At 54.3% G+C, this 25,382-nt stretch overlaps 1 protein-coding gene across 4 annotated transcripts in view; it reads right to left on the minus strand.

The window, feature by feature from the left end:
* The window catches only part of MYT1 (myelin transcription factor 1), a 63,462-nt gene that overhangs the window by 26,151 nt on the left and 11,929 nt on the right, over window positions 1-25,382 (minus strand). For all 4 annotated transcript variants that reach the window (XM_018057467.1, XM_018057465.1, XM_018057466.1 and 1 more), the window contains exons 2-8: window positions 19,584-19,684; window positions 10,902-10,956; window positions 9,866-9,896; window positions 4,684-4,746; window positions 3,731-3,978; window positions 1,704-2,522; window positions 351-485 (exon numbers count right to left, since the gene is read on the minus strand). In XM_018057467.1, the coding sequence (XP_017912956.1) occupies window positions 351-485; window positions 1,704-2,522; window positions 3,731-3,978; window positions 4,684-4,746; window positions 9,866-9,896; window positions 10,902-10,956 (1,351 nt within the window). In that variant the 5' untranslated portion in view covers window positions 19,584-19,684. The remainder of the gene's footprint in view (window positions 1-350; window positions 486-1,703; window positions 2,523-3,730; window positions 3,979-4,683; window positions 4,747-9,865; window positions 9,897-10,901; window positions 10,957-19,583; window positions 19,685-25,382) is intronic.

The following is a 25,382-nucleotide window of genomic DNA, read 5'->3' on the forward strand; positions in this document are numbered from 1 at the left end:
CACTTCAGCCTTACAATGTCCCTCCTCTCAACTTGCTGCCCCTCACACGGGAGCAGGGACAGCCTTTCTCCTTCTGAGCCCCCAGCACATAGAAAGTGGCCCCTCCCCAGCTCCAGAGCCCAGCCTCCCCTCCCATGTGCCCGTGTCCATGGCCAGCTTCCCGGGACCCTGACTTCCCAGGCTGCCATCTCCAGGAGAATCACTGGACGCTCCACGTCCCCATGCTTGTAGGGCTCAAGTATGGGCTTCAGGACACGCCGGTTCAGAGGGACAGGGCTCTGTGTGGCCATTCCCCATCGTGGGCACCTTCCAAACACCAGAGGCAGCCTGAGCCATGCAGAGCTACTCACTCTCCGGGGGGATCCTGTCCTTGTGGGGACAGCCAGACAGGCTGCGGTGGTGAGGGTACAGCCCAGTGACGTGGCCGGTGCCATCACAGCCTGGTGTCGGACACTTGATCTCACGCTTCTCAGTTCTTGAGGGATCTAAACACACAGGGCCTCTGGGTCAGAGGGCAGCCAGGAAGCTGGGGGGGTGGGTAGTGGTGAGCAGGGAGGGGGTAGTGCCGCTCACAAGCCTTCTCTCTGGCTGTCCAGAGAGAAGGATGACCAGACCGCCCAAGAGCCCGAAAGGCACCAGAGCTGGGCAGCAAGGGGATACTAGAGGGACCGTCCAGGTGTCCAAGCGGAAAAGCCCACAGATGGTGAAAATCCAAACAGTGGGACTGTAGCTTTTCAAGGAAGACCCCCGGGATGGCGGCTGGTGCCCTCTGCCCTGTCCTGCTAATGTCCTGCACAGCCCCAGGCCTCCACAGAGAAGTGAAGCTCGGCAGCAACACCCCTGCCAGGACTCGTCCTTCATGTTGACACTAAAGGGGGAGACAGAAGCTAAGTAACTCACCCAAAATGAAGTTGCTGAGTAGTGTCTGACTTTTTTGAGAACTCATGGACTGTAGCCCGCTAGGCTCCTCCGTCCATGGAATTTTCCAGGCAAGAATACTGGAGTGGGTTGCCATTTCCTTCTCCAGGGGATCTTCCCAACCCGATGATCGAACCCAGGTCTCCCACATTGCAGGCAGACTCTTTAAGGTCTGAGCCACCGGGGAATCAAAGCAGCTAATAAAGGCTTAGGCAGAAACTTAACCCCAAATCTCAGCTACTGACCTCATTAAGCCTCTACAGGCCAGAGAGGTCATTGCAAGTCCGGGGGCAGAAGGGAAGACCTCTCAGGACACACATGGTCCCCAGGGCATAGCCAGTGACCCAGGGAAACTTCCAATGGAGCTGTCATCCCCTTTGGTAGAACGCAGAAATCACAGATCATGCTCTGAATGCCCACCCCAGGGAGGACAGGGCCCCTGGGGGCTCTGCCTGATTCAAATGGGAGGAGGTTGTCCTTTGACCCCCAGGCAGGCAGAGGCACCCTAAGGGGCTCACAAGCCTCTCCCAGGCACCACCCTCCTGAGTTCGCTGCCACTGGCCTCTAGCCCCTCTAGGGCTCGTGGGCACCTGTGCCTCAGCATCAGGGTCCCTGAGGACCAGTGCCAATGCCCTTCTGGTGCTCCCAGCCCTGCCTCCTGCCTCACTGAGCACAGTCTGTGTCTGTCAGGCCAACACTCCCCACCTCCCATGACCCCCAGCCAGTGAAATCCTCAGGGCATGTCCACGGGTCCCGGGCTGCCCAGCCCTGGGAGCCCAGCCTACCTTTGCTGCAGTAGCTCTTCCGGGCAGCGTCCAGGGGCCTCACTGCCTTCCCTGGCTCGCCTGGGCCCAGCGGGCCTTGCTCGGCAGGTGGGCATCCCGGCTCACAGACAGCCCGCACCTGCTCGGCCTTCAGGGCAATGGCCTGCTCCAGGAGGCCCAGGTTGCCACGGGTCATCATGTCGTACATCTCCGACTCGTCTGTGACCGCAGACTTCTGGGAGCGCGAGTCCTCGTCCTTGCCGTCATCGGACCGCACCTCCACCAGGACGGAGTACCCGGGCTTGGGGCTGGGAGGCACTGGGCCCCGTGGCTGAGGACTCTTTGGGGCAGGGACATGGGGGGCATCCTCCTGGCAGATTACATCAGGAGGGGCCTCCTCCTCGTCTTCCTCATCCTCCTCCTCATCTTCTTCCTCCTCCTCATCTTCCTCCTCCTCCTCGTCCTCCTCGTCTTCCTCCTCATTGCCCAGGATCACTTTCTGCTTACTGGATGCCTCACTGGCCACACTCTCCAGAGACTGGGGACACGGCTCCTGGGAGCGCTCACTGGTGACTTCAATCACCTCCTCCACATCCTCCGGCTGAATAAAGTCCTCCTTCTCCCCCTCATCACTGGTGGCTTCTTCCTCAGCCTCCTGAACTAGACCTGGCGTGGCCACCTGGCCTGAGTCTCCGCCAACCAGGGTCTCTTCAGCGATTTGGCCCAAATTTAGGAGAGAAGTTGCAATGATTTCCTGATAGCTGCTGTAGCTGCCCTTGGAGGAGCCCGAGGGGCTGCTGATGGGATTGGATCCGAAATGCGCCTTTACTGGGCTCCTTCCTACACAAAATCAGAAATCATATGGGAGGCACATGGGAACAGGGGAGGGGCAGCTGAGAGTCACCTGGAGTGTGTCTCCAGGCCACTGGCTCCTGTTCCTTCACCCCACTCCGCCACAGCCAGAGGACACCAGACCCCAGAAACAGGGTCCATATAGCCATTTTTGTCTGCCTGGAGAAACCACTGCTGTACTTTTGAAACTAAGATTTTCAATGATAGTTTTGATTAACAGTCCTCCCTGTTATGTGCACTTTTTAAAATCAGGCAAATCTGTGTTTCATAAAATGGAGCCTAAAGAATGCGTAAGGCACTGTTTCATAATTGAGAAGCAGTAAAAGCTGTTTTTAAAGGTTAAGTCATTTCATCGCCGTGGCTGAGATGCAGTGGGTGCTCACCATACCTGGGCCCTCTGGGTGGTGGATAAGGACCCCAGAATGTGAGAGCCAGCCTGCCTACTCCCCTTTCAGGAGGGCTGAGCCAGAGCACAGAGCTCCCTCCTGTGTAAGGAAGCCAGGAGGCCAAGCCCCTGACCTGGCACACTCTTGGGCACAGCCAGGTCCCCAGCAGGGAGGCGGGTTGCAAGAACTCCCCCTACAGTGGCTCTAAAGTGAAGTAAGAATCCACCTCAGATCCCAAAAGGGGAGAACACCAGAAACATGGATGTATTGGAGGGGAGGGTTTGGGCCTCCGGCCTCGGCCACACCCCCAGGACCCCACAGTCTTCCAGGGTCTCAGGACACAGACATGCCCCACCTTCACACTAGTGATTGCCAAGATCTGGGGGCCCTACAGAGAAAAAGGTGACAGCAAGGAGACTCCTCAGTTCTCACTGCCCGGCCCAGCTTCGCTGGACACCCCCACCATCTCCCTTAATGCCAAGCAGACCCCTGCCCCCCTACCAGGTGGCTCTTTTGAGGCCAAGTGGGGCAGGTCTGTCCAAGACCACCCCATACAGACCCACAGCCACATCCATCTGTCCGTCTGTCTGTCACACATGCAGATAGACACACATCCAAATGCATAGTGTTCACACACAGACCCTGAGCCCCCAGAGCCGGCCCCTCCCCAGGAAGTCCCAAATGTTGGACAAGAGGCACTTGTTCTCAGCAGGGCTTCCTGGCTCGCGGGAGCCCTGCCCGCCCACAGGCTGCGATTCTCCAGGGCCACACTAAGCGCCTTTATTCAGGGGAGACAGAGCAACAAAGCACCTTCAGCTGGCTCGGGGCGATGAATCTCCTCCTGTGCCGGCGCCTCGGCCTCGTTCTCCTCCACAGTTCCTTCCGATTCATCGGAAACAGAGGCGTCCTTCACCTCAGTGTCCTCGCTGCCATCGCTGTCCACGCCGTAGCCCTCGTCCAGAGCCAGCTTCAGCGGGGGTGCCTTCCGCTTGGACCCCAGGTGCTCGGCCTCGGGGCCCTCTAGCTTCCTCTTCTTGGCCAGAGGGCAGCTCTGCAAACTGGGAGGGAGGAGGCCGGGCCCCCCCATCAGCATCTCCCAGTCCCCCAACCCTTCACCCTCTGCAGCACTTCCCCTATCCTGAAAAGTTCTCTTTGCCTCTCATCACCTCCCTCCACCAAAATCCAAAAGCAAGACTGGCAGATCGATGTGTTCAAAATTTTACAGTAAGTGTCCACATTAAAAAGCACCAGATTGTGTTTTAAATTTCAATTCCTGCTTGTCTGGGGACCCCCAACCTCAGGGGGCCCTGTCCATGCCAGAGTCACCTGCTCTGGGATGGCTGGGGATGGGGGCTGGCCCAAGCTACTCTGCTCTGCGCCCACTGCCCCCAGGAGCACCCAGGCCTTCCTCTTCCACCTCCAGACCCTTCCCACACTCATCTACCCCCTGTACCAGGCACCACAGTCAGAGGCCCCTGAGGTCCAGTGGGACCCTGGAACCCCCAGGAAGACAGCAGTGAAAACGGTCACCCCACCATGTGCTGGCTCTGTTCCGGGTTTGCCCACAAGGCCTCCTCCGGCCTCAGAGCAGCCCCACTGGGGAGACACCCAGAAAGGCTCAGGGTTGCACAGGAGGCCACCGGAGCTCATCAGCCCGCAGAGGGTCTAGACCCACAGAGGGTCTCAGAGCAGGAGAGGAGCTCCACCCCCCCACAGCCCAACCTCTTTCCCAGGAACCCGTTGAGGGCCCGCCAGCTCCTCACCTTCGGTGCCTGGAGTACTTGCCACGGATATGCCCCGAGCCTGTGCATCCAGGGGTGGGACAGCTGGGGGGAGACAAGCAGGAGCAGTCACCTGGGGGCGGCCCCGTGTGGCATGGGGACAGGGTCAGAATCTTAGGGCCCACCCCAGACCGTCCCCTCAGGGAGTAGAAGATTGTCTCCAAACAGGTCATCTTAGGACGGCTGCTTACAGTTTGCAAAAAAATAATGAAATAACTCACCCCATTTAAATAAATGAATGGCTCGTTACAGTTTCATGAGTGTGTTTAATTAAAGCTCTGTGTGTACGAGATCAAGGCAGGATTCCTTTGTCCACGATGAGTCTCCCCACCGCAGGCAAGCTATCACCAGGTTTTCAGGGCCTGGGGAGCAGGGCCCTCAAGGTGCTCCTGGAACCAGCACCCGAGTCTGGCCCATGCACAAAGCACAAACGTGGGATTCTCCGTGGCCTTCATGAGGCTGTGAGGCCCAGACAAGACTGCCCTGTGCTGGCTCACTGAGGCGGCGCCCACAGACAGGAACAACTCCACAACATGCAGCCTTGACCTAAGTCACAGGATCCCGCTGGAGGTAGGCACGGTGTGGTGGCAAAGACCCCACTCCAGCACCTGCAGCCTGCTGCAAAGGAGGTGAAGCCATGAGGGCAGGTGACCCAGGAGCTGCCATGACACCTCAGGGGTGGGGGGCTGGGAGGACGATGCCTGGCCTCTAGCAGCTCGCACCCCGGGGGACAGAGACGAGAGCCCAGGAGTCCTGCTCCTTCCACAACTTCTGTCTCTCCACCAACCAGACTCTGGGAACCGCTCATCATGGCTCAGCCCACCCCACCCATTTTCCTGCAAGTTAGCTCTCCAGGACTGTGAAGTGCTCAAGGCCAGTGTCCTGTGGGCTCGAGGGCATGTACAAGGAAACGGGCGAGCAAGGAGCTGACATCACCCTTGTTGTGGAGCAGCAGATGGATGCTGGTGAGATGGAGAGGCCGTGGTGGGAGGAGGGGGAGCCCCAGCTCCTCCTGGGAGGGGTCACTCCAAGGATGGACAAGCTTGTTGTCACCAGGTCTGAGCCCCCACCTCCGATCAGGCTCTCCCAGAGCCAAGGAAGGAAAGTTGTGTGGCCACTGATACCTGTGGGCTCCTGGGGCCCAGAGGAGTACACCACTGTGGCCTCTGTCCAGACACACTGACTGATCACCCACTTGACTACAGAGGACTATGGGGCCCCACCAGCTGGCAGGCCACCCTGGCTGATGGACCACCGAGAAACAGAAACAGTCTGCTTAAATGATCTGTTCAAGCAGAACCCTGTCCCCCAGCTCAGCGGCAGCCTTTGGGAGAGCCAGGGTCTCTGCAGGGGACACACCCTGCAGCCCCCCATGATGGCACCACTGAAGCTGATCTCCTGGCATTTAAAAGGAGAGACGAAAGGAGACAGGGTGGAGAGGAAGAGGAAAGGGGAGGGGCGAGGGAAGCATGCAGACTTTACTGTGTGTTTCCTTTCCAGACCCAGAGGACTTCTGCCGCCCATGGCCTCTCATTCTGAAATCCATGCCCCACACTTGCTGCCACTTTCTCAAGTACTAGCGTTAAGACTCCACAAAAGCTCCTTGTTATTGGGGATTTGAAGCTGAGGTCCCAATTAGTCGATTAATCAGAGTTAATCAGGCAATTAGATGCCAGCTGCTGTGGTACTGGCACTACCCCCAAACACATCACCTGCTCAAAGCCACACCTCCGCCCCCCAGTTCAGAGGCGCCTGGCTTCCAGCCCTGAGGGCCAGCTCCTCCCAGGGCAGCAGGCCAGGCATGCGCCCACATGTGTTGAGCTGCCAAGGGGCACTCTGGGGGAAGAAACGGAAGAAACTGCTCCCTACGCGGCAGCCAAGAGAGCACCCACGGAAACTGAAGTGAGCACCCTGTGCTCGTAGGGTGCCCTCCATGTGCCTGGGGCCAGAGGGCGGGGTGAAGCACCAGCTCTGGCCCAGGCCTCTGGAGCCTAGCCCCCCAGCATGGGGGACCATGCTGAGCCCTCCCCCAACTTCCCAACCTGGCTCCGAGTGTGGCAGAGGCGCTCCCGGGGGGCCTGCCCTCAGTTAGCACTGAGTAGGGTCAGGCAACGGCCCATGGGGCTCTGAACATAAACACTAGGTCTCAGGCCAAGGCAGAGGAGCCCATCCCAGCGGAAGCCCTTTAAGGGACTGGATTCTCTCCGGCCCCTGGAGGCAGGTAGAGGGCTCCCTACTCCTGTCTGTCCCCTTAGTGGGAGCTAGCTGGTGGCTCAAGGAGAAGGCCCTCAGGTGAAGACAGGCGGGCTGGGAACCAGGGTGCAGGCAGGACAGATAGGCATCTCTCATGGAAGAGGGAGACACCCCGAGGGTGCTCCGAGAGGGGCCCGCCCAATTCCTTCAGTCCTATCCCGCCTCCCGCAGCTGTGGGACAGCAAATGAGTCCGTGGAGACAAGGGCCAGGGTCTACTAGTTCTCCACTGGTACAAAGGGAAAGGCCAACAGACCTCTCATCTTCTCTCAGGGACTCGCCTCAAACCAGAGCAAGAACTGACGGGCTACGGGTGGGAGGGGGCAGCTGAGAGTCCTGCTCAGACCTGGCTTGTGTCCTAGCAACCACGATGTGAGAGCAAGCTGCTCCCGGGGTCGCTGCTTGAGCGGAGGAGGGGGCCACTGTGGTGGGGGAAGGAGCCCCACAGGTTCTGGGTCTGCAGGCTCAAGTCCCTTGTCCACAGAGTGAGTCCCACGGGGACAGCTTCCCCGTGACCCATCCTCCCATCAGGTGATTCCGAAAGCATTCCTTTGCCATCCCAGGGGTGAATCTGCTCCACGGGTCATTTTCCCCATGCCAGCACCCACCATAAAGGCCCCACCACAAAGGCTCCTCCAGAATGGGGGCTCATCTGCTTGTCCCACCACAGGACCTGGTGTGCCCCGAGGAGGAGTCCAGCTTGCAGCACCTGTCCCTGCCCACGGGCTGAACACACAATCTCAGTGCATTGCTCAGGCCTGAGAGGCAAGTTCCAGGTGGACCACATATGGCTCCTTAGCACAGAGGAGCCATTTCCTCTGAGCATCGATTCTTCAAAATGGGAAGGGTTGCTGAGAACATTTGTTGCTAGAACATTTCTCCCCAGTTTCCCCATCAGATTGCATACAGGTCTCACCCTTACCAAGTAAACAGGGTGAGACCACGAGATCAACAAAAGTGGACAAAACCTGGATGGTCACACAATCCCTTACACTGATCGTGTACACAGATTTCAAGACAAATCTGTTTTGGGGTCACTTTGGCTTCAGAGTTTCAAGAGAAACCTAGCCCTTTGGTTTGCCTTTCCAACTTCCTCCCTTACTCTATCTGCTGCCAAACGTAACTGCTGTTACTGAAGCTCAAGTCCTGTGCACAGCCTCCTCCCCCTTGCTATCCCCAGGAGGTCCTCAGGTGAACATCACATGGCCCCAGGGGAGCAGCGCGTCCTCTGGGAGACCTGCTCTCCAGCCTGTGCTGCTCCGAGCACCACGCAGGGTCCCTCCAGGAACTCACCCACAGGCCCTGACCCTCCAGGCAGCTCCCAGGGGCCTGGCTTGGCTTCTGTCCCCACCCACCCCACCGTCCAGCCATGCAACCACAACCAGTCTTTATGTAGGAGGGTGTGTGACTAACTCTTCTGACTGCATGAACTGTTTGTTATACTCTGAGCCTCAGTTTCTCCACTTCACACATGGGGCCATACCACCCCCCGCCGGTGCTTCCATGAGAGTTCCTGAGCTCAGACGGCATGGTACAGCCACTGCAGCGCATACCACCCGCGGGGCTCTGAGCACCCCTCCCAGGCCCTCTGCCCTCCCGCCTCCACGTTACAGCCTCAGAGGCTAGAGACATGCTGGCATGTTTGGGGTCCTCATATTCCTGACTGGCAAAGGCCAACCACTTGACTACTGCCTGGTTAAGAATAAGATGGGCCAGCCCCAGCTGTGCTCACTGTCCTGTGAGAGACTTCACCCCTGAGAATATCGACGTGGCCAATGCTCTAGGCCCGCACAGCTCCATGGAGAGAGTCACTCCAGACAGGGGCAGTGGCCCCACAGAAGAGCAGCCCCTCCCTCAGTGTCTAGAAAGCTGTCTCCAGCCACCAGTATGGAAGCCCACAGACCTGCCATCAGGGTGTGGGTATCACACCTTACCCTACCTCATGGGCAGAGCAGCCCCGGGGGCAGGAGGGAGCATTCAGAGTCCCTCCATCCCTCCAAGTGGCCTTGGGCAGGTTACCTCGGTCACAAGTTGAAGTCTGGCCCCAGCTCCCAGGATGTTTATAAAATTGGACCAGGTACACTGGGGCCCTCCCTTCCTTCTCTAGTGCTCTGACCCAGATGCGTCGGCACGACCCCTCTTCAGAAAACGGGGCGTGTGGGAGGCTGGTATTATTGGCCACTCACTGGACACTGTTCACTGGAGCTCTGCCTGGGCAAAACAGCCCAGGGCTGGTGGGGAGACCTGAGAAAGAGCCTAGATCCACAGAGCCTCCGGTCCAAAGGCCAAGTGGGTGGTGCTGGGTGTCCCAACACGCAGACACTGCGGAGGGATGGGGTGTGGTCTCTCTGGCCTCCCCAAGCCCCTCCCCACGCCCCACACACAAAGCCTTAGCCAAGCCCAGGACGGATGCCTGCAGACAGGGAAGTCTGCCTCCAAGGAAGAGGGCCGGCTCCTCCTGCTTCAACCAGCAAAGCCCTGTGCATCTGTCTCCCTCCTGCTCAGGATGTGCCCCGTGAGACCGGCCCGGGATCTGGAAAGTCACAGAGCTCAGCCGACACACAGGCCACGGCTGCTCTCACTCCAGTGGAAGACTCGGGCGTGGGGCAGCTGGACCCTCGTCTCTGGTCAAGGAGCCACTAAGACAGCACCTTGTTGCTGGCTGAGAACCACAGTGCCAGGAAGTCCTGGGGACCAGCTGTCAGCACCTTTGTGCCCCTGCGCAAGGCTGGCTGCACGGTGGCACCAGGACGCGGGGCAAGAGGACAAGGCAGGGTGAATACAGCTGGATACAGGCCAGGAGGGAAGGTGCCTTGTCACAGAAAGCAGGGGGCTCAGGGGCAACTGGTCAACTCCAAGTGCCCGGCAGGTCATTTAGGACAAAGGGGGTCACCGGCGAGTACCACATCTTACCTGAGGTCGGCTCCTGTGGGCTCCAGGGGAGCTGAGTGAGAGAAGAAGAAAGAGGAAACTTGTGTGCAAGTAGAATTGAAAAAGGCACATTGTCCTACAGCACAAGTGGGCTGAAGCGTGGAGGCAATTCCCCTGAGACCTGAACCCCACGTTCCCCAGCCTCCTGGAATATCTTCTGGGGTCTAGTGAATCCACCGTCCCCCAAGCCGGTGCCCCTGCCAAACCCTCCCTGGGGGCTCCTGGATTTACAGACTCACGGAAGCCTTACACAAGACAGGCTCTGTGGGCCATCCAGGCAGGACAGGGTCTCTTTCTTTAATTGCATGCAGAAGTCAGTGTCTGGTCAGAAACCCCCCAGCAGATAAAGCTGGACAAAGAAGAGAAGGTGGCCCGAGAGACTGGCCCCTCAGGGATGGGCCACTGGAGCAAAAACTTCAGGAGTCTGGCCGGCAGACACAGGAAGCTCAGGGCGCCCGGCCCCTCCTTGAGGGCCACACATACACAGAAGCAGCATGAACCCCGTGGTGTTGGGAGGTGAGGCTGGCCAAGGGGTCAGGGCTCGATCCCTGCAGAACAAGAAGGGCCTCAGCCCCTCTCCCCACCCCACTGCCAGTTCAACCAATGACATCCCCACCCCCTCCAGCACCAAGACTAATATCCTGGGAGCAGAGAGACTGGTGATGCAAGGCTGGCGGCCTTTCCTTTCCAAACAGAGCAGGTCTAACGCAGCTTTGCCTCCCCCTCTGGAGAGCTGGGTCTGCTCCTCATTTCCACCCCAGCAGGTGCCTCTGGGCCTAAAGCCTCCCTGGTAGCCCTCTTAGGCAGCCCAAGGCTGAGGAGGCCTGAAGCCACCAGGTGCCTGAAGCCACCAGGTACCTGTAGCCCCAGGTGCCCAGAGCAGGGGAGGCACATCCCAGGGCCAAGGCACTGCTCCAGGACTCTATTCTCCTGAGGACAGCTGCTGGGAGTGGCATTTATAGCTTCAGGACCCAGGACTCTTGGCCAGAGTCAGCTGGGAGGGGAGGGCAGCACTCACCTCGAAGGGCCTTGGATCTTGTACGAGCTCTCTTTTCATCATTTTCTAAGCTCATCTGCAAGTAAAAACAACTGCGCTGTTAACAGGACCCAGCAGAACCACCCCTGTGTCTGCAGTGTGGCCTACGCCATCGTCTGGCTCCAGCGTTGCTGGTGCCTGTGAATCTGACCCAGGAGACCAGGAATGGTTCACAGGGCAGGAACGAGCTGAGAACCAGGAGCAGCAGGTGAGGCACCGTGCTTCTGGGGGGAGACCCCGGGCCCGAGCGTGCCCCCACCCCCTGCCCCCAGGTTCACGGCCGAGGAGGAAGCCTCACCCACTAAACCTTTGTTACCGTCACGATGTCGTAACACATGGTCTCCTGGTTACAGTGCCCGCCACAGACTCTGACCCCACCGTGCTGAGAACCCGGCTTCCACCCACAGCTGTTGATCCTGGCACACGAGGGCTGTCTTGTTAGAAACAGGCGCCTGGGACCTGAGCAGAACTCCACAAAGCTTCGAGTGGATGGCTCCCACTCTCTATTGGGTGCTGTCCAGGGAAATCCCAGGGACACAGCCTGAGTTTGGGGACCTGGCCACTCCTACATGAGATGGGGTACTCCCCACAGCCAGGAGTTTGGTTTTCAGGCAACACTGCCCAGTGGAATAGAGTGTCAGTCACATACATCATTTAAACTTTTCTAAAAGCCACCTTAAAAGCATAAAAAGAAATGGGTGGGATTAATTTTAAACCTTACTTAGCTTGATTTATCCAAAACATTATCATTTCAACAGTATCAATAGAAAAAATTATGACTAGGATTTTTGTTTAGTGCTAACTCTTAGAGATCCTGCACATCTCCTGGACTCAAAGCTCATCTGAGTTTGATCAGCCATGTGCCACGGCGCTGGCTCTGGCGGTGGGAAGGAGTCAGGGATGAGAGCCAGGCTGGAGTAGGGGTGCAGGCTGAGGGGTCATCTGGACCCAACCTGCAGGTCACCCTCCTAGAGATGCCAATTCCCCCAGGAAAGAGTGAGTGGAGCCCCCAAGGGGGGTTGGTGCCTGACATAATCCAGACCCTACTGTCACCCAACCACTTGCCAGAGCCAATCAGAGCTCCCGCCCCCCATTCTCTGCCCCAGACCCACTTCCATGGGAATGCTGCCCACACTGTCCTTCAGGGAGTGGAGGCAGAAGCCTGGGAGGGGAGGGATGCCCCCAGGGGCACAGATCATCACAGAGAATCCTCAACCTGGGTCTGGGCAGGAGGTAGGAGGGGCCTTTACCCAGCAGGTGTGCCCTGTGGCCAGAAAGGGGAGGAAGCCGCCCCCACCCTCCTGCACTGCATGGCCATCAGAGCAAAGCCAGATGCCCAGAAAGGAGCAGCAGAAAGGGATTTTGTCCCCCAGAAACCAACACAGGTCCAGCATCTAAGGTCCCACCCAGGAAGGAAGAGAGGGACCCTTCCCATGGACCCCCCAGTTCATAAGTTGGAACTTGCAAAGTGAGCCCCCCTGCCCCCAAGCAGCATGAGCATACATGTGATTTGTTAAGGACAAAAAATCCCAACCTGGGGTAATCCTTGCAGCCGTCGATTGCAGGCAGTAGAGCTGAGAGCCATGCATTTACAGCCTCCCGACAGCACAGAAGACAATTACTATAATTTCTATTTTTAAAGCGGAGGTTCCCCATGGACCAATGGCTCACATTTAAAGTGAAGAGAGGAGCAGGTGTCAAAGGGACTTCATTACATTTATGAGCCTTCAAATGTCGTCTGCGCGAGCCCAGCGCAGTGGCTTCCGATGCAGCGGCACAAAGGGGCCGAGCTCTGATTGCCCAGCCACTCTCAGCCGAAATGCAATCTACACCTCTTTTTTTTGTCAGTTTTCCCAAGGAAATTGGCAAGCATTCTGCTGGGTTAAAGCGGGCCTTGGCAATTTGGATTTCCTGCAGATAAATTATTCAAAGAGCACAAAATGGAGAGGGCTGCAGGATGCTTGCAGGCTGCTCTCACCCTGGGAGCTCACGTCGGCGAGCTGACAGCTGTGCCATTCATTCTGCTGAGCACCTTTCCATTTGCAATTTATCTGCATCAAATGGTCAATAAGTGAGAAGTTCTCCTCAGTGCACAGAGTTTTGATGTAAAAGGGAAAAAAACTGAACTAAGGGGGGAGGAACTAGGGTTAGCCTTTCAACATGAGCATCAGCTGTAAGAACCAGAAGCCACACCGACGCGCAAGCAGGTAAACCTGGATTTCTGAACTATTTGACTAGCTCCACTGGACTTACCCTGCTTTCCTCCTCCAAGGGCGACTGTCCATGTCCTCTGGCCGCAGCACCCGTGCGCCCACGTGTCAGTGGGCAGCACTGCTCAGCTGCTGGCTGCACCACCTCTGCCACCACGGGAAGATAGGCTAAGACAATGAAACACTTCCCAATTTTTCACTGATTTATTTTTGAAAATTCTCCCCCTGTTCCAAGAACAAACCAACCATGCCTGTTTCTGAAAAGCCCTCACGTAGCTAAGTGGCCTCCTGCCTGGAGGGTGAAAGGCCCCTGTCCTGGCCAAGCAGCCTAGACGTCCCCCACAAGGGGCCAGAGGCCTCGCGAGGACAGGTCTGTGCTGTCTGCCACCGGCTGCCTGTCCATAGCTGCCCCGTGCTCCCCAAACCCACTCTTTGCTCTGGTTAATACTTCAGTCATTCTGGCCTCAGTAGGAAAACTACAGAAGAACAATCTACAAACACTAGCACTAGCCACATCTCTTGACCAGCAAGAGCGGTTTCTTTGTCCTTCCTCTGAATCTGCCTTATTGTGTCACGAGATGGGCTCAAGAGAGTGGCGATGCTTGGCTCTGCGTTTTTGTTTGTTTGTTTTCTTATTTTTAATTTTTTTTGGCTGTGCCACGTGGCACCTGGGATCTTAGTTCCCGAAGTGGGGATCAAACCTGTACCACCTGCAGCAGAAGCCTGAAGTCTTAGCCACTGGACCACCAGGGAAGTCCCTTGCTTTGTATGTTTTAGTAAACCATGTAAGCTCTTCTTAAATGTAAACAGCTCTCACATGACCAGCCCCTTTCAGACCTGTCCCGCCGCACCCTTGCCAAACCTGAGTTCCCCAAGCTGGACGTTTACACACTCTGGGACCAAGGTCGTGTTGAGTGACCTTGAACCAGCAGCTTCTTGGGCTGTGATTGTGAGGACTCCAGGAACACACAGGACAGCGTGGGCTCTCCCCCAGGAACATCCAGTCAGGCCCAGCAGGCTTTGCACCAAACTTCACCTTTTCCCCAAAGAGTCTGCCCACCCCCTGCCTAGTTCAGGGACCTGGTGGTAGTTTCTAGAGGGGTGCCTCCCCCATCCCTCTGTCTGCCTGTCTCTCTGTCTCTCTCTGACTCTCTCTCTTTCAATCTCTTTTCTTCCTGGTTCTTCCCAGGCCTTCACAACTGAAGAGCTTCCCATCTCTCCACCCTGAACCATGTCCCTGCCCATCTGCACACAGCTAAGGGCTGGACGACAGACTCCATGCTGGAGCCTGGCCCTGTGTGGCCCTGGACATCACCTGCCTCTCCCATCCCTGCAGGGAGCCCTGGCCTGAACAGCACCAGCTATGGGACCTGAGGCAGCAGGTGTCTCACTCCAGGGAAAGGGGGATGTCAAGAGGAAGGAGCTGCTCAGCCACGAGCCCAGGCAGGGGTGGGGAGGCCCCATGGATCAGCGATGACCTGAGGACATTTCAGGGAGGAAGGCCTCAAGAAGCAAGTACCTCTGACCCACAGAGAAGGTGCACCCCTGTGTGACCAGCACCTCTTGGGGGCCAGGCCTGTGTCCTCCCTCTTCACACCCCCTCTCTCACTCTCCCTCTGTGCCTGCTCATCTCCATCTGAAATAAGCTCACTGGTTCATGTTTTTGAGGTCAGTGTCTCCCTGCAGAGACCTCATTCACTGCTCAGGGTGTATTATGTAAGGTCAGACAAACAGGCAGACAGACAGACAAATGGGGACAATCAGAAGTGTCTACTGAGATCCTGGAGCTGGGGAAGGTGGCTAAGACCAACAGAGCAGAACCCAGAGCCCCGAGTCACAGGAGAGTCCAGGCCCCTGAGGCCACAGAGGACCCACGCTGGCCCTGGGCTGGAGGAAACAGGCCATGTTCCATTTTACTTAGAACACATCCAAAAGCCTGCAAAGCTGGGGAATTAGAATGAACTTGGGACAACTTTTTTTTCTTTTTCTGGTGGAACAAGGGTGCCTTATTGAATTCTGTGTGAGTATATAATACTGTATTACAAGGTAGTTTCTTCAGATAAAGATCAAAAGACCAGACTTTACAAGTTATCAAGGAAACAAAGAGCAATAGAGGCCCTAAGGCCAAAAGGCAGCCCATATCAAAGTTCAGTTCAGTTCAGTTCATTCACTCAGTCGTGTCCGACTCATTGGGACCCCATGAATCGCAGCGTGCCAGGCCTCCCTGTCCATCACCAACTCATGGAGTTCACTCAAACTCATGTCCATCGAGTGATGCCATCCAGCCATCTCGTCTTTTATCCCCTTCTCCTCCTGCCCCAAATCCCTCCCAGCATCAGGGTCTTTCCCAATGAGTCAACTCTTCGCATGAGCTGGCCAAAGTATTGGAGTTTCAGCTTTAGCATCAGTCCTTCCAATGAACACCCAGGACTGATCTCCTTTAGGATGGACTGGTTGGACCTCCTTGCAGTCCAAGGGACTCTCAAGAATATTCTCCTACACCACAGTTCAAAAGCATCAATTCGTCAGTGCTGAGCTTTCTTCACAGTCCAACTCTCACATCCACACATGACCGCTGGAAAAACAATAGCCTTGACTAGATGGACCTTTGTTGGCAAAGTAGTGTCTCTGCTTTTTAAAATGCTATCTGGGTTGGTCATAAGTTTTCTTCCAAGGAGCAAGCGTCTTTCAATTTCATGGCTGCAATCACCATCTGCGGTGACTTTGGAGCCCCAAAAATAGTCTGACACTGTTTCCACTGTTTCCCCATCTATTTCCCATGAAGCGATGAGACCAGATGCCATGATCTTATTTTTCTGAATGCTGAATTTTAAGCCAACTCCTCCACTCTTCTCTTTGAATTTCATCAAGAGGCTTTTTAGTTCCTCTTCACCCTCTCTCCATGTCAAAGTGAACGTGAAAGTGAAGTCACTCAGTCATGTCTGACTCTTCGCAATCCAGTGGACTGTAACCCAGTAGGCTCCTCAGTCCATGGGATTCTCCAGGCAAGAATACTGGAGTGGGTTGCCATTTCCTTCTCCTGAACTTGGGACAACTTTTTAAACATACAAGATTATTTGAGTGACAGAGTTCTTTTTCCTCTGGGAAGACCCAAACAAGGAATTCTGCTGACTCCCGAGACCAAGCAACCTGCCTAGAATGAAGGGATGACTTTGCAACGAGGAAGGTAGAGATACCTAACCGAATGAAACCAAGGGGTGTGGGGGAAGGAGGGGGCAGAGGAGGACACGATCTGGTCCTGTGTGCACAGCCAAGAGCGCCTCCAGCAGGCACATCACCGTTGCATAGCCTCGGGTCAGAATCCTGGGCATATCCACATTCCCACATCTGGGGAGACGCTCCCCTAAGGACATAAGAGCAGCTGTCAAGTATGTCCCTTGCTCCCTCTCCCCACCAAGCCTTCCAGCAGGATCCTCCCCAGCCTGCAGCCCAGGCAGCCCCAAGAGCTGCCTTCTGCTTGGAGAAGTCCTACTGTCTCAGGGACCTCCCCTTCAGCACACATCCTGCTCTCCATTCTCAGTCAGCTGAGGCTAAACCACACAGGCACACCCCTGCACCTCCTGACAACCACCACAGCACCTCTCTGGTTCCTATCAGTGTCCCTCCCTTGGGAACATCCCAGTGTGTATCTGAAATTCTCTGACACTCCACCCATTGTTCAATCCATAAGCAGCTGCATAGACCAGCCCTCTCCTTGGGTTGTAGAAAGGACACCCCATGGAGAATTATTTAATACCCGTCTTGGGAGGGACTCTCCTGACATCTCTAAGCATGAGATCATGGCTCACTGTAACCCCTACATTAAAATTATAGCTATGTAATAGACATCCTGATAAAGCAGCCTTGTCTGGGCCCATCTGTTTAAAACTTCAACACAAATGGAATTGCCAACTTTTGAGGGGTAGCAATCTAGCCACATCCAATGAGGCCGGTCAGCGGGCACACCCAGTGCTACCCCTTCCCCTGTCAGGAGCATCCAGTAGGGAAGGCAGTAAGGAGGCCCTGCTGAGCACTCATGCATTCACTATGCTCCAGGGTTGCATATCTCTAGCCATCCACTGAACACCCATAATCTGGGGCCCAAATACTTCATTCTTCAAGGTCAAGAAGCGGTTGACCAATACCTACCCTTTTCTCCTTAAGTTGAGAAAGAAAAAAAGCCCAATGCCCAGCACTTTCACAAGCATACAACAACATAATTCTATCGGCCACTTCCACACCCACCTGTGAGCTGTCCACATGCCTGGTGCTGAACTCAGAGTCCAGGCAGCTGTGACTGCCTCCCACACAGGATGTCTCCAGGCACGAGCTCCTCAGCTCCCCACTTCCTTCTCAGGCCAGGCCTCTGTTATATGTGTTCTGCCCTCTTGTGCCCCCACCCCTTCTCCACCTCCTCAGTCAGACGGTGCCCCTGGCGCCAGCCCCACAGTCCCTCCTCCTCTGGCCCACTCTTGGTCTTAGCCTCTCTGCTCAGAGCAGTAACTAGGGCCTTATCTGCCCAAACTAGAGGAAATGACCATAATGGAGCAGCTGTGAAACACTGGCCCTGGGGGAGAAGCTGAGCACGGCCACTGAGCTTTTTCCCAGCAGGTCCCACACCCTCCAGTCTTGTCACGCCTGAGCAAGTGCAGCCTTCCTGCCCATCACATCCACAGCACCCACCACTACAGAGACAAAGCACCCAGAGCCTCTGGCCTCAGATCAAGGAGCTTCTTGGTCATGTGATGTCTGAATGCTGGATGGGTGAGGCGAGTGCACATTCAGTCAGAGGCAAATTTAAGGGGAAAACAAAACTAAGTGATCAGTTAGATAACAATTTTAATGCAGCATTTTAGAACATCTGCTGCTACTGCTACTGCTAAGTTGCTTCAGTTGTGTCCGACTCTGTGCGACCCCATAGACAGCAGCCCACAAAGCTCCGCCATCCCTGGGATTCTCCAGGCAAGAACACTGGAGTGGGTTGCCATTTCCTTCTCCAATGCATGAAAATGAAAAGTGAAAGTGAAGCCACTCAGTCGTGTCCGACTCTTTGTGACCCCATGGACTGTAGCCCACCAGGCTCCTCCGCCCATGGGATTTTCCAGGCAAGAGTACTGGAGTGGGTTGCCAGTGCCTTATCTGTCTTTTCCCCTAATAAAATGCAATTCCATTCCTCATACCTTGTTCATTGAAAACACACATCCTACTTTCCTACTATATACTGAAATTCTTCCCTAATTACATATTTAAATTATAGAGTCCTCAACTCTTAAAAACCTTAATTTCTAGTGAAAACTGAGAAAGTAACCAATTATGATGTCTTCCAAATTAATATTCTGTAGATTGGTGAACATAAATGCCTGTGATAGTTTCTAAAAACATTTGCTTTTTAAAATATTTACTTTTTAAAATTATTTATTTATTTATTTATTTATTTATTAGAACATCTAAGTCAATGCAAATATTCCATGAGGAACAAAAGAACAAAGTTGTAAATAAAGACTGCGCCAGCATTTCTGGCTTTCCCTTTTGCACCAGACTCAAACATGGGTCAGCAAAGCACTGATGGTCACAAAGGGATAAAACTGTGAGTGGAGGAGCCAGAGGCAATGCGAGGACAAACCCATCCCTGTACATTTCAGTCCCCAGATTCAGGAGGAAAGTGTTGGGCTTTAAGAGAAAAAATGCAAGCACCCTCAAAAGAAGTTGCCACTTCAAACTTCACAGCCCTGCCCTTCTGTACTCTGGGCCGCCACTTCTTGGTGGCCATGCTCTGGGTCATGGCTTGGATCCTTGATGGAGAGTGTGTTCATGTCAGAGTATATGAGAGGTCGGAATCTGAGATCTGGGAAGGGATGCCCATCAAGCCTGTTGTCACCCCACTTCCATCTTTGAGGGTCACCTGAGCCTGGGGAGGGGCTTTGCCAGACCATGTCATGGGGAGCGAGGACATCCAGAATTACAGGCTTGGTGCAGCTGTAAGAGCATGTGATATTTGGGCTTGGAGCACCACTGGGAAGTGGACACTCCAGGCCACCTCCACCAGCCAGATCCAGGCAGGTATGAGCAGGGCACCACAGGCCCCATTTGGGAAGACGACAGTAAACCAAGCCAGCAGACCTCAGGGGTTCCTGCGGCAAAGGCTGCCCAGGGAGAACAGAGAGCAGGGACTAGTGTGCCTGGAGAGCCGCGTGTGATAGGGCTTCAGGGCAGAGACTTGGCAGACGGGACCTGCCATCACATTTTAGTTTTAGCCTACTCGGAGTCACCTGTCTTCCTTTAATGTTAAAGTGTCCAGATCATCAATGGTCCTAGCCCCTACTCACTCTTCGCCTAAGCTGGACTGATAACAACTAGACCAAAAGTCACGTCCACACTCCATGCTGAGGAGTTAGAAGGATTCTTGCCAAGACCCAGGGGCCCAGGCCCAGGGGCTGCCCTCCGAGTGCCTTACCTTGCCGCGTCCGCCCAGGAAGAGTCTCGGGGTCCTACAGTTGTCGGCCTTGTCTCCGTGTGTCCACCTCTGACTCAGAAGCTCACCCCGGAACTCATTTTCTGAGAGTCAGAAAAAGAAAACCTAATGAACACCAGCTCAAGGGGAGAAATAGAGAAACTTGGCCCACTCTTGTACACAGCACTTGTCCTGCAGAGACACCCAAGGTCATGGCCCCATGGCTATTTCAGGGACAAAAGACAGGAGCTCTTCGGGGAAAATCACTCTCTGTTTGGGACACTCCTCAGACCCAAATAGGCTGTGGCACTCTTTTATGGGACATGTCGGGGAGTGGGGGCAGATTTCCTCTAACATGGCCACTCTGAACGGGGGGCTAGTGCCAGTCAGGTGAGGCCCAAAGCTTTGCCTCTGCTTTGCCCAGGTGGCCAGCATCCTTCCTCTCCTTCTGTATCTGCCTCTCTCTAGGGCAGTACCTCCAGTTAATATTTAATTCCTCACATAAATTCACACGTCAAAGCAGAGGCTAAAGGCATCATCTGGACCGGACAAAGAGATGCATTGTGTACCTATTCCCCGCACGGCACTCCCTGTTTCCATGACAACCAGCTTTCTACAACAGCAGCTTTCAAAGGAAGGTCACGAAGTAACCAACAATAAAAACAGGAAATGAATGTTCCTGCGTTTTTCTTCTCCTTGGAGGTGAGTTTGGTTCTGCTGAAGGCAGGTTAAGCTGGGTGCTGTCACACCTCTCATCTGTCTTCTCACGTTTTCGACGTGCATTCCCAAACACTATTTTCCTCTAACTTTACTGGTCCTGTCCCGGGCAGCCCTGTGGCTTTGGCCACAGTGTCCTCTTGTCTGGAAATGCCTCCATCTATTTAAGGGCCTCCTGTGACTCCAGTAGCACAAACAGGAAAGCAGATGGGTTGGCAAACAGCCTAATGCATCCCCTTCAGAGGAATGGGTTAAACCACCTGCTGTGACTGCCTACTGCGTGCCTCACCCTCAGTGAGCTGTGGGTCACCTGCAGGGCCCTGAACTCGACCTGAACAGGTGAGCACTGAACTCAGCCTGAGAGCTGGGAACTGGACATCTTGGGCCAGGTACCTCGTGGTTATTAGCAGACGGTGAGAGGAAACAGGCTCACCCACACCGTGACAGGAGTTGCCTAGGGCCCTGGATCCCTAAGAGGTGTGCGGCAAACAGCAAGGGTGGTGAGGAGGGAGCAGATAGTCCCTGTCAGAGGGGAGGGAAGGGAGGAAACTCGGGAGATGAGTCAACAAGGATGGGTCAGGTCATGGGGTATGTGCCGCACCTGAAGACAGGGACAAGGACCCTGCTCCTCGTGACAGAGTGACAATGGAGGCCAGAATCCCCAGCCCCAAGTGGGGTTCCCTTTCCACATGTGCCTCCCACGAGAGACCCGCACCCTGGGCTGATCTGCGAGGCTCTGGTGAAATTCCTCGTCATGGTGACATATGTAAACGGTGGTTAGCCCTGGCAGGCCTCCCTGGGAATTGGAGGGAAGGGGCAACCTGAGATCTTTGAAAGGGATGGTTCCCTCTTTACAGACCCCCAGCACGTGTCTGAAAAGCACTCCAACCCCAGAGAAGCCCAGCAGTGGGAGAGCCAAGTCTGTGCCAAGGGCCCTCTGTGTTCTGCCAGGAGAGAGCCCGCTCATAGGGGCCTCTGCTCTCTCCCCAGGAGAAGCCCCGTTGAGGGAATTCTCCCCCTCACCCACGTTCCTGTGGATGTCATGTGTACATAGCCCCACACCTGCTCGGGGCTCACACAAGGGCTTAAGGACGCCTGCCCCAGCACCACTCCCTCACAACAGCACTGCCCCAGGATGCAGAAGACATTTGCAGGAGGCGCACACACAAGACCAGAACCATGTCACAAGGATCCATGACTGACGGAGTCCTTCAACCAATCCCTCCTTTTCCCGGGAATCTTTGGAGAGCAAACCACAGTCACTACAGTAAAACGTGACAGTGCTTCTCCTTTGCCGGGAGAAACCGGGGGCCCTCTTGGTCTCCCACTGGGAGACTGTCCCCACCACAGACCAGACCCCTCGTGTATGGACGCGTGGAGTAGAACAAAGATGGACACTCAGCCCGTGGAGGCAGCCCCCACACCTGCAGCTGCCCTGCCAGCCACCGTCTCCATCACAGGGTGAGAGGAGAGCCATCGGAGACTCAGAGCGCCTGACACACAGGGACCGCGAGCAGGGCTGCCTCTGTCCTCGTTATCGGGATTCGGCAGTGAGGAGGGTTTTCTTCCAGATCCCTTTCTTTGGGCTAGGAGGTCTCTAGTGAGTTCTGAACCCCTGCTCCCAGACACACGGAGCGAAGGGGCTACATGGGAGCATGTGGCGAGGACAGTGGCCTTGGCCGTGATGTCCCTTCAGGAGCACCTGCTCCATGTTGTCCCAGCATCTGACCCCACCCAACTCAGTGTCACAGGACTCCAGCAGACGGACAAGCTCAGAAAAGCCACCAGGGCCTGTGAGCAGCCTCATCAGAGCTGCGGGGCAGGGCATCTCCCTCCTGGGGCCAGAGTCTCAAAGGACGCACATGCTCAGGGCCAGTCAGGGTCGGATCAGGCGTCCCCAGCACATGCCACTTTGGCATGTGGACTGTTTGGCTCTGGAAATAGAGACCCTGTGGGCTCACGACAGACTCCTGTCAAGATGTCTTCAGGGTCTTCACTAGATTCTATGTGTCTGGTGACTTGCCTCTCATCCAACAAGCAAAGGGGGAGAGTCTTCGCTTGGAAGGAGCCCACATCTTGGCTCTCCCATGCTCCCATGGATGGGACCAGTCAGACCCTGAGCCCCTGCCTTCCTCTCTCCCCACTCTGTCCCATCCTGGCTGAGTCCACCTCTCCCTCCAGGCTTGACAGGCTCTTTTTCCCACTGCCAATTAAAGTGTCCTCAGGGACATCCCTGGTGGTCCAGGGTTAAGAATGCACCGTGCAGTGCAGGGGACACAGGTTCGATCCCTGGTCAGGGAACTAAGATTGCACAGGCCGCAGAGCAACTAAGCCAGCACAGCACAACCAGAGTCCAAGCACCAGAGCAGACCCCTGCGGCACAAGGTCCTTCGTGCTGCGACTGAGACCTGGCACAACCAAGCAGACCATCAGCAAATAGACAGTTAACAAAAAAAGCTGTTTTCATAAACAAGTGTCCTCGGCGTAGCAACTATAGCCCGTCTTCCTCTCAAATGCTTGCTCATCCCCCTCACTGGCCCTTCCCTGGGGCTTCTCAACTCTTCAACAGGCTTGAAGCATCCACATTCACAGAGCTCAATCTGTCTGGATTCCACACCCAGACCCAGGGCTCCACGTCTCCACACCCTTCACAATCTGATTTCTTAAGTGACCCCCGGCGAGCTGACTCTGGCCCCACGCCCCACGCCAGCTCACAGCCCTCCACCAAAGCAGCACCCTTGAAAAGTCTCAGTAAAGTCCCGGTCACCTGCCCAACCTGCATGCACACCCAGCCCTCCCTCCTCCCCTGGGGTGCTCCAGCCCCATCCCCAGCCTCTCCTCCCTCTGCTTCTCTGGCCGTCCTATCACCGCCCCCTCTGACTCCTCCCCTCCCTGCTCTCAGTCTTTGGCTCCTAGTCCTGGCCCAGAATTCTGCCTGTTATTTTCTGAATTTCACCAGTATCTGGCCACTTTTGGCCTCTCAGGCTGTTTCATTTGTGTCCAAAAATTGATAAGCTAATTCTAAAATTGATATGGCAGATGAAGGGACATAAAAAAGCCAAAATGATAAAGTTGGACCCAACTCATATCATACGTAGAAATTCACATAAATCAGAGATCTAAACATCCCAGGTAATACTCTTAGAAAGCACAGGAGTAAATCTTCCTGACTTAGAGTTAGGAGTGGTTTCTTTAATACAACACGGAAATCATAAGCAACAAAAGAAAAACATGTATGAACTGGACATCATTAAAGTTTAACACTTTTGGAAGTCAAATAATACCACCAATCAAGTGAAGAAAGAACCCACAAACTGGGAGAAATCATTTGCCAATCACATACCTGATAAGGGACTTTTATCGAGTAGGGAAAGCCGCTAGGCCATTCAGGTATGACCTAAATCAAATCCCTTATGATTATACAGTGGAGGTGACAAATAGATTTAAGGGCTTAGACCTAGTGGACAGAGTGCCTGAAGAACTCTGGACAGAGATTCGTAACACTGTATAGGAGGTAGTGACCAAAACCATCCCCCCAAAAAAGAAGTGCAAGAAGGCAAAGCAGTTGTCTGACAAGGCTTTACAAATAGCTGAGGAAAGAAGAGAAACAAAAGGCAAAGGAGAAAGGGAAAGATATACCCAACTGAATGCAGAGTTCCAGAGAATGGCTAGGAAGGCCTACTTAAATGAACAATGCAAAGAAATAGAGGGAAACAATAGAATGGAAAAGAATAAAGATCTCCTCAAGAAAAGTGGAGATATCAAAGGAACATTTCATGCCAGCATGGGCATGATAAAAGACAGAAACTGCAAGGACGTAACAGAAATAAAAGAGATTAAGAAGAGGTGGTAAGAATACACAGAAGAGCTATACAAGAAAGGTCTTAATGAACAGAACAACCACGATGGTGTGGTCGCTCACCTAGAGCCAGACATCCTGGGGTGTGAAGTCAAGCAGGCCTTAGGAAGCATTACGACAAACAAAGCCAGTGGAAGCGATGGAATTCCAACTGAGCTATTTCAAATCCTAGATGATGCTGTGAAAGTGCTGTACTCAATACGTCAGCAAATTTGAAAATTCAGCAGTGGCCACAGGCCTGGAAAAGGTCAGTTCCCATTCTAATCCCAAAGAATGTTCAAACTAGTGTACAGTTGCACTCATTTCACACGCTAGCAAGGTAATGCTCAAAATACTTCAAGCTAGGTTTTAACAGTATGTGATCCAAGAACTTCCACATGTACAAGCTGGGTTTAGAAAAGGCAGAGAAACCAGAGATCAAATTGCTAACATTCATTGGATCATAAAGAAAGCAAGGAGATTCCAGAAAAACATCTACTTCTGCTTCATTGACTATGTTACCTGTGGAAAATTCTTAAAGAGATGGGAATATCAGACCACCTTACTTGTCTCCTGAGAAACCTAAATGTGGGTCAAGAAGCAACAGAGTTGGGCATGGGACAACTGACTGGTTCAAAATTGAGAAAGGAGTACCACAAGGCTGCATATTGTCACCCTGCTTATTCAACTTCTGTGCAGAGTACATCATGTAAAATGCTGGGCTGGATGAATCACAAACTAGAATCAAGATTGCAGGAGAAATATCAACAATCTCAGATATACAGATGATATAACTTTAATGGCAGAAAGTGAAGAGGAAATATAGAGTCTCTTGATAAGGGTGAAAGAGGCGAGTGAAAAAGCTGGCTTAAAATTCAACGTTCCAAACACTAAGATCATGACATCCAGTCCCATCCCTTCATGGCAAATAGAAGGGGAAAAAAGTGGAAGCAGTGACAGATCTTGGGCTCCGAAATCACTGTGGATGGTGACTGCAGCCACAAAACTAAAAGACATTTGTTCCTTGGACAGAAAGCTGTGACAAACTTAGACAGCATATTAAAAAGCAGAAACATCGCCTTGCCAACAAAGCTCTGCATGGTCAAAGCTATGGTTTTTCCAGTAGTCATGTACAAATGCGAGAGTTGGACCATAAAGAAGGCTGAGTACCAAAGAATTTATACTTTTGAATTGTGGTGCTGGAGAAGACTCTTGAGAGTCCCTTGGACTGCAAGGAGACCAAACCA

This window comes from Capra hircus, chromosome 13 (genome assembly GCF_001704415.2).
Source record: "Capra hircus breed San Clemente chromosome 13, ASM170441v1, whole genome shotgun sequence".
In the NCBI taxonomy this organism is placed as follows: domain Eukaryota; kingdom Metazoa; phylum Chordata; class Mammalia; order Artiodactyla; family Bovidae; genus Capra; species Capra hircus.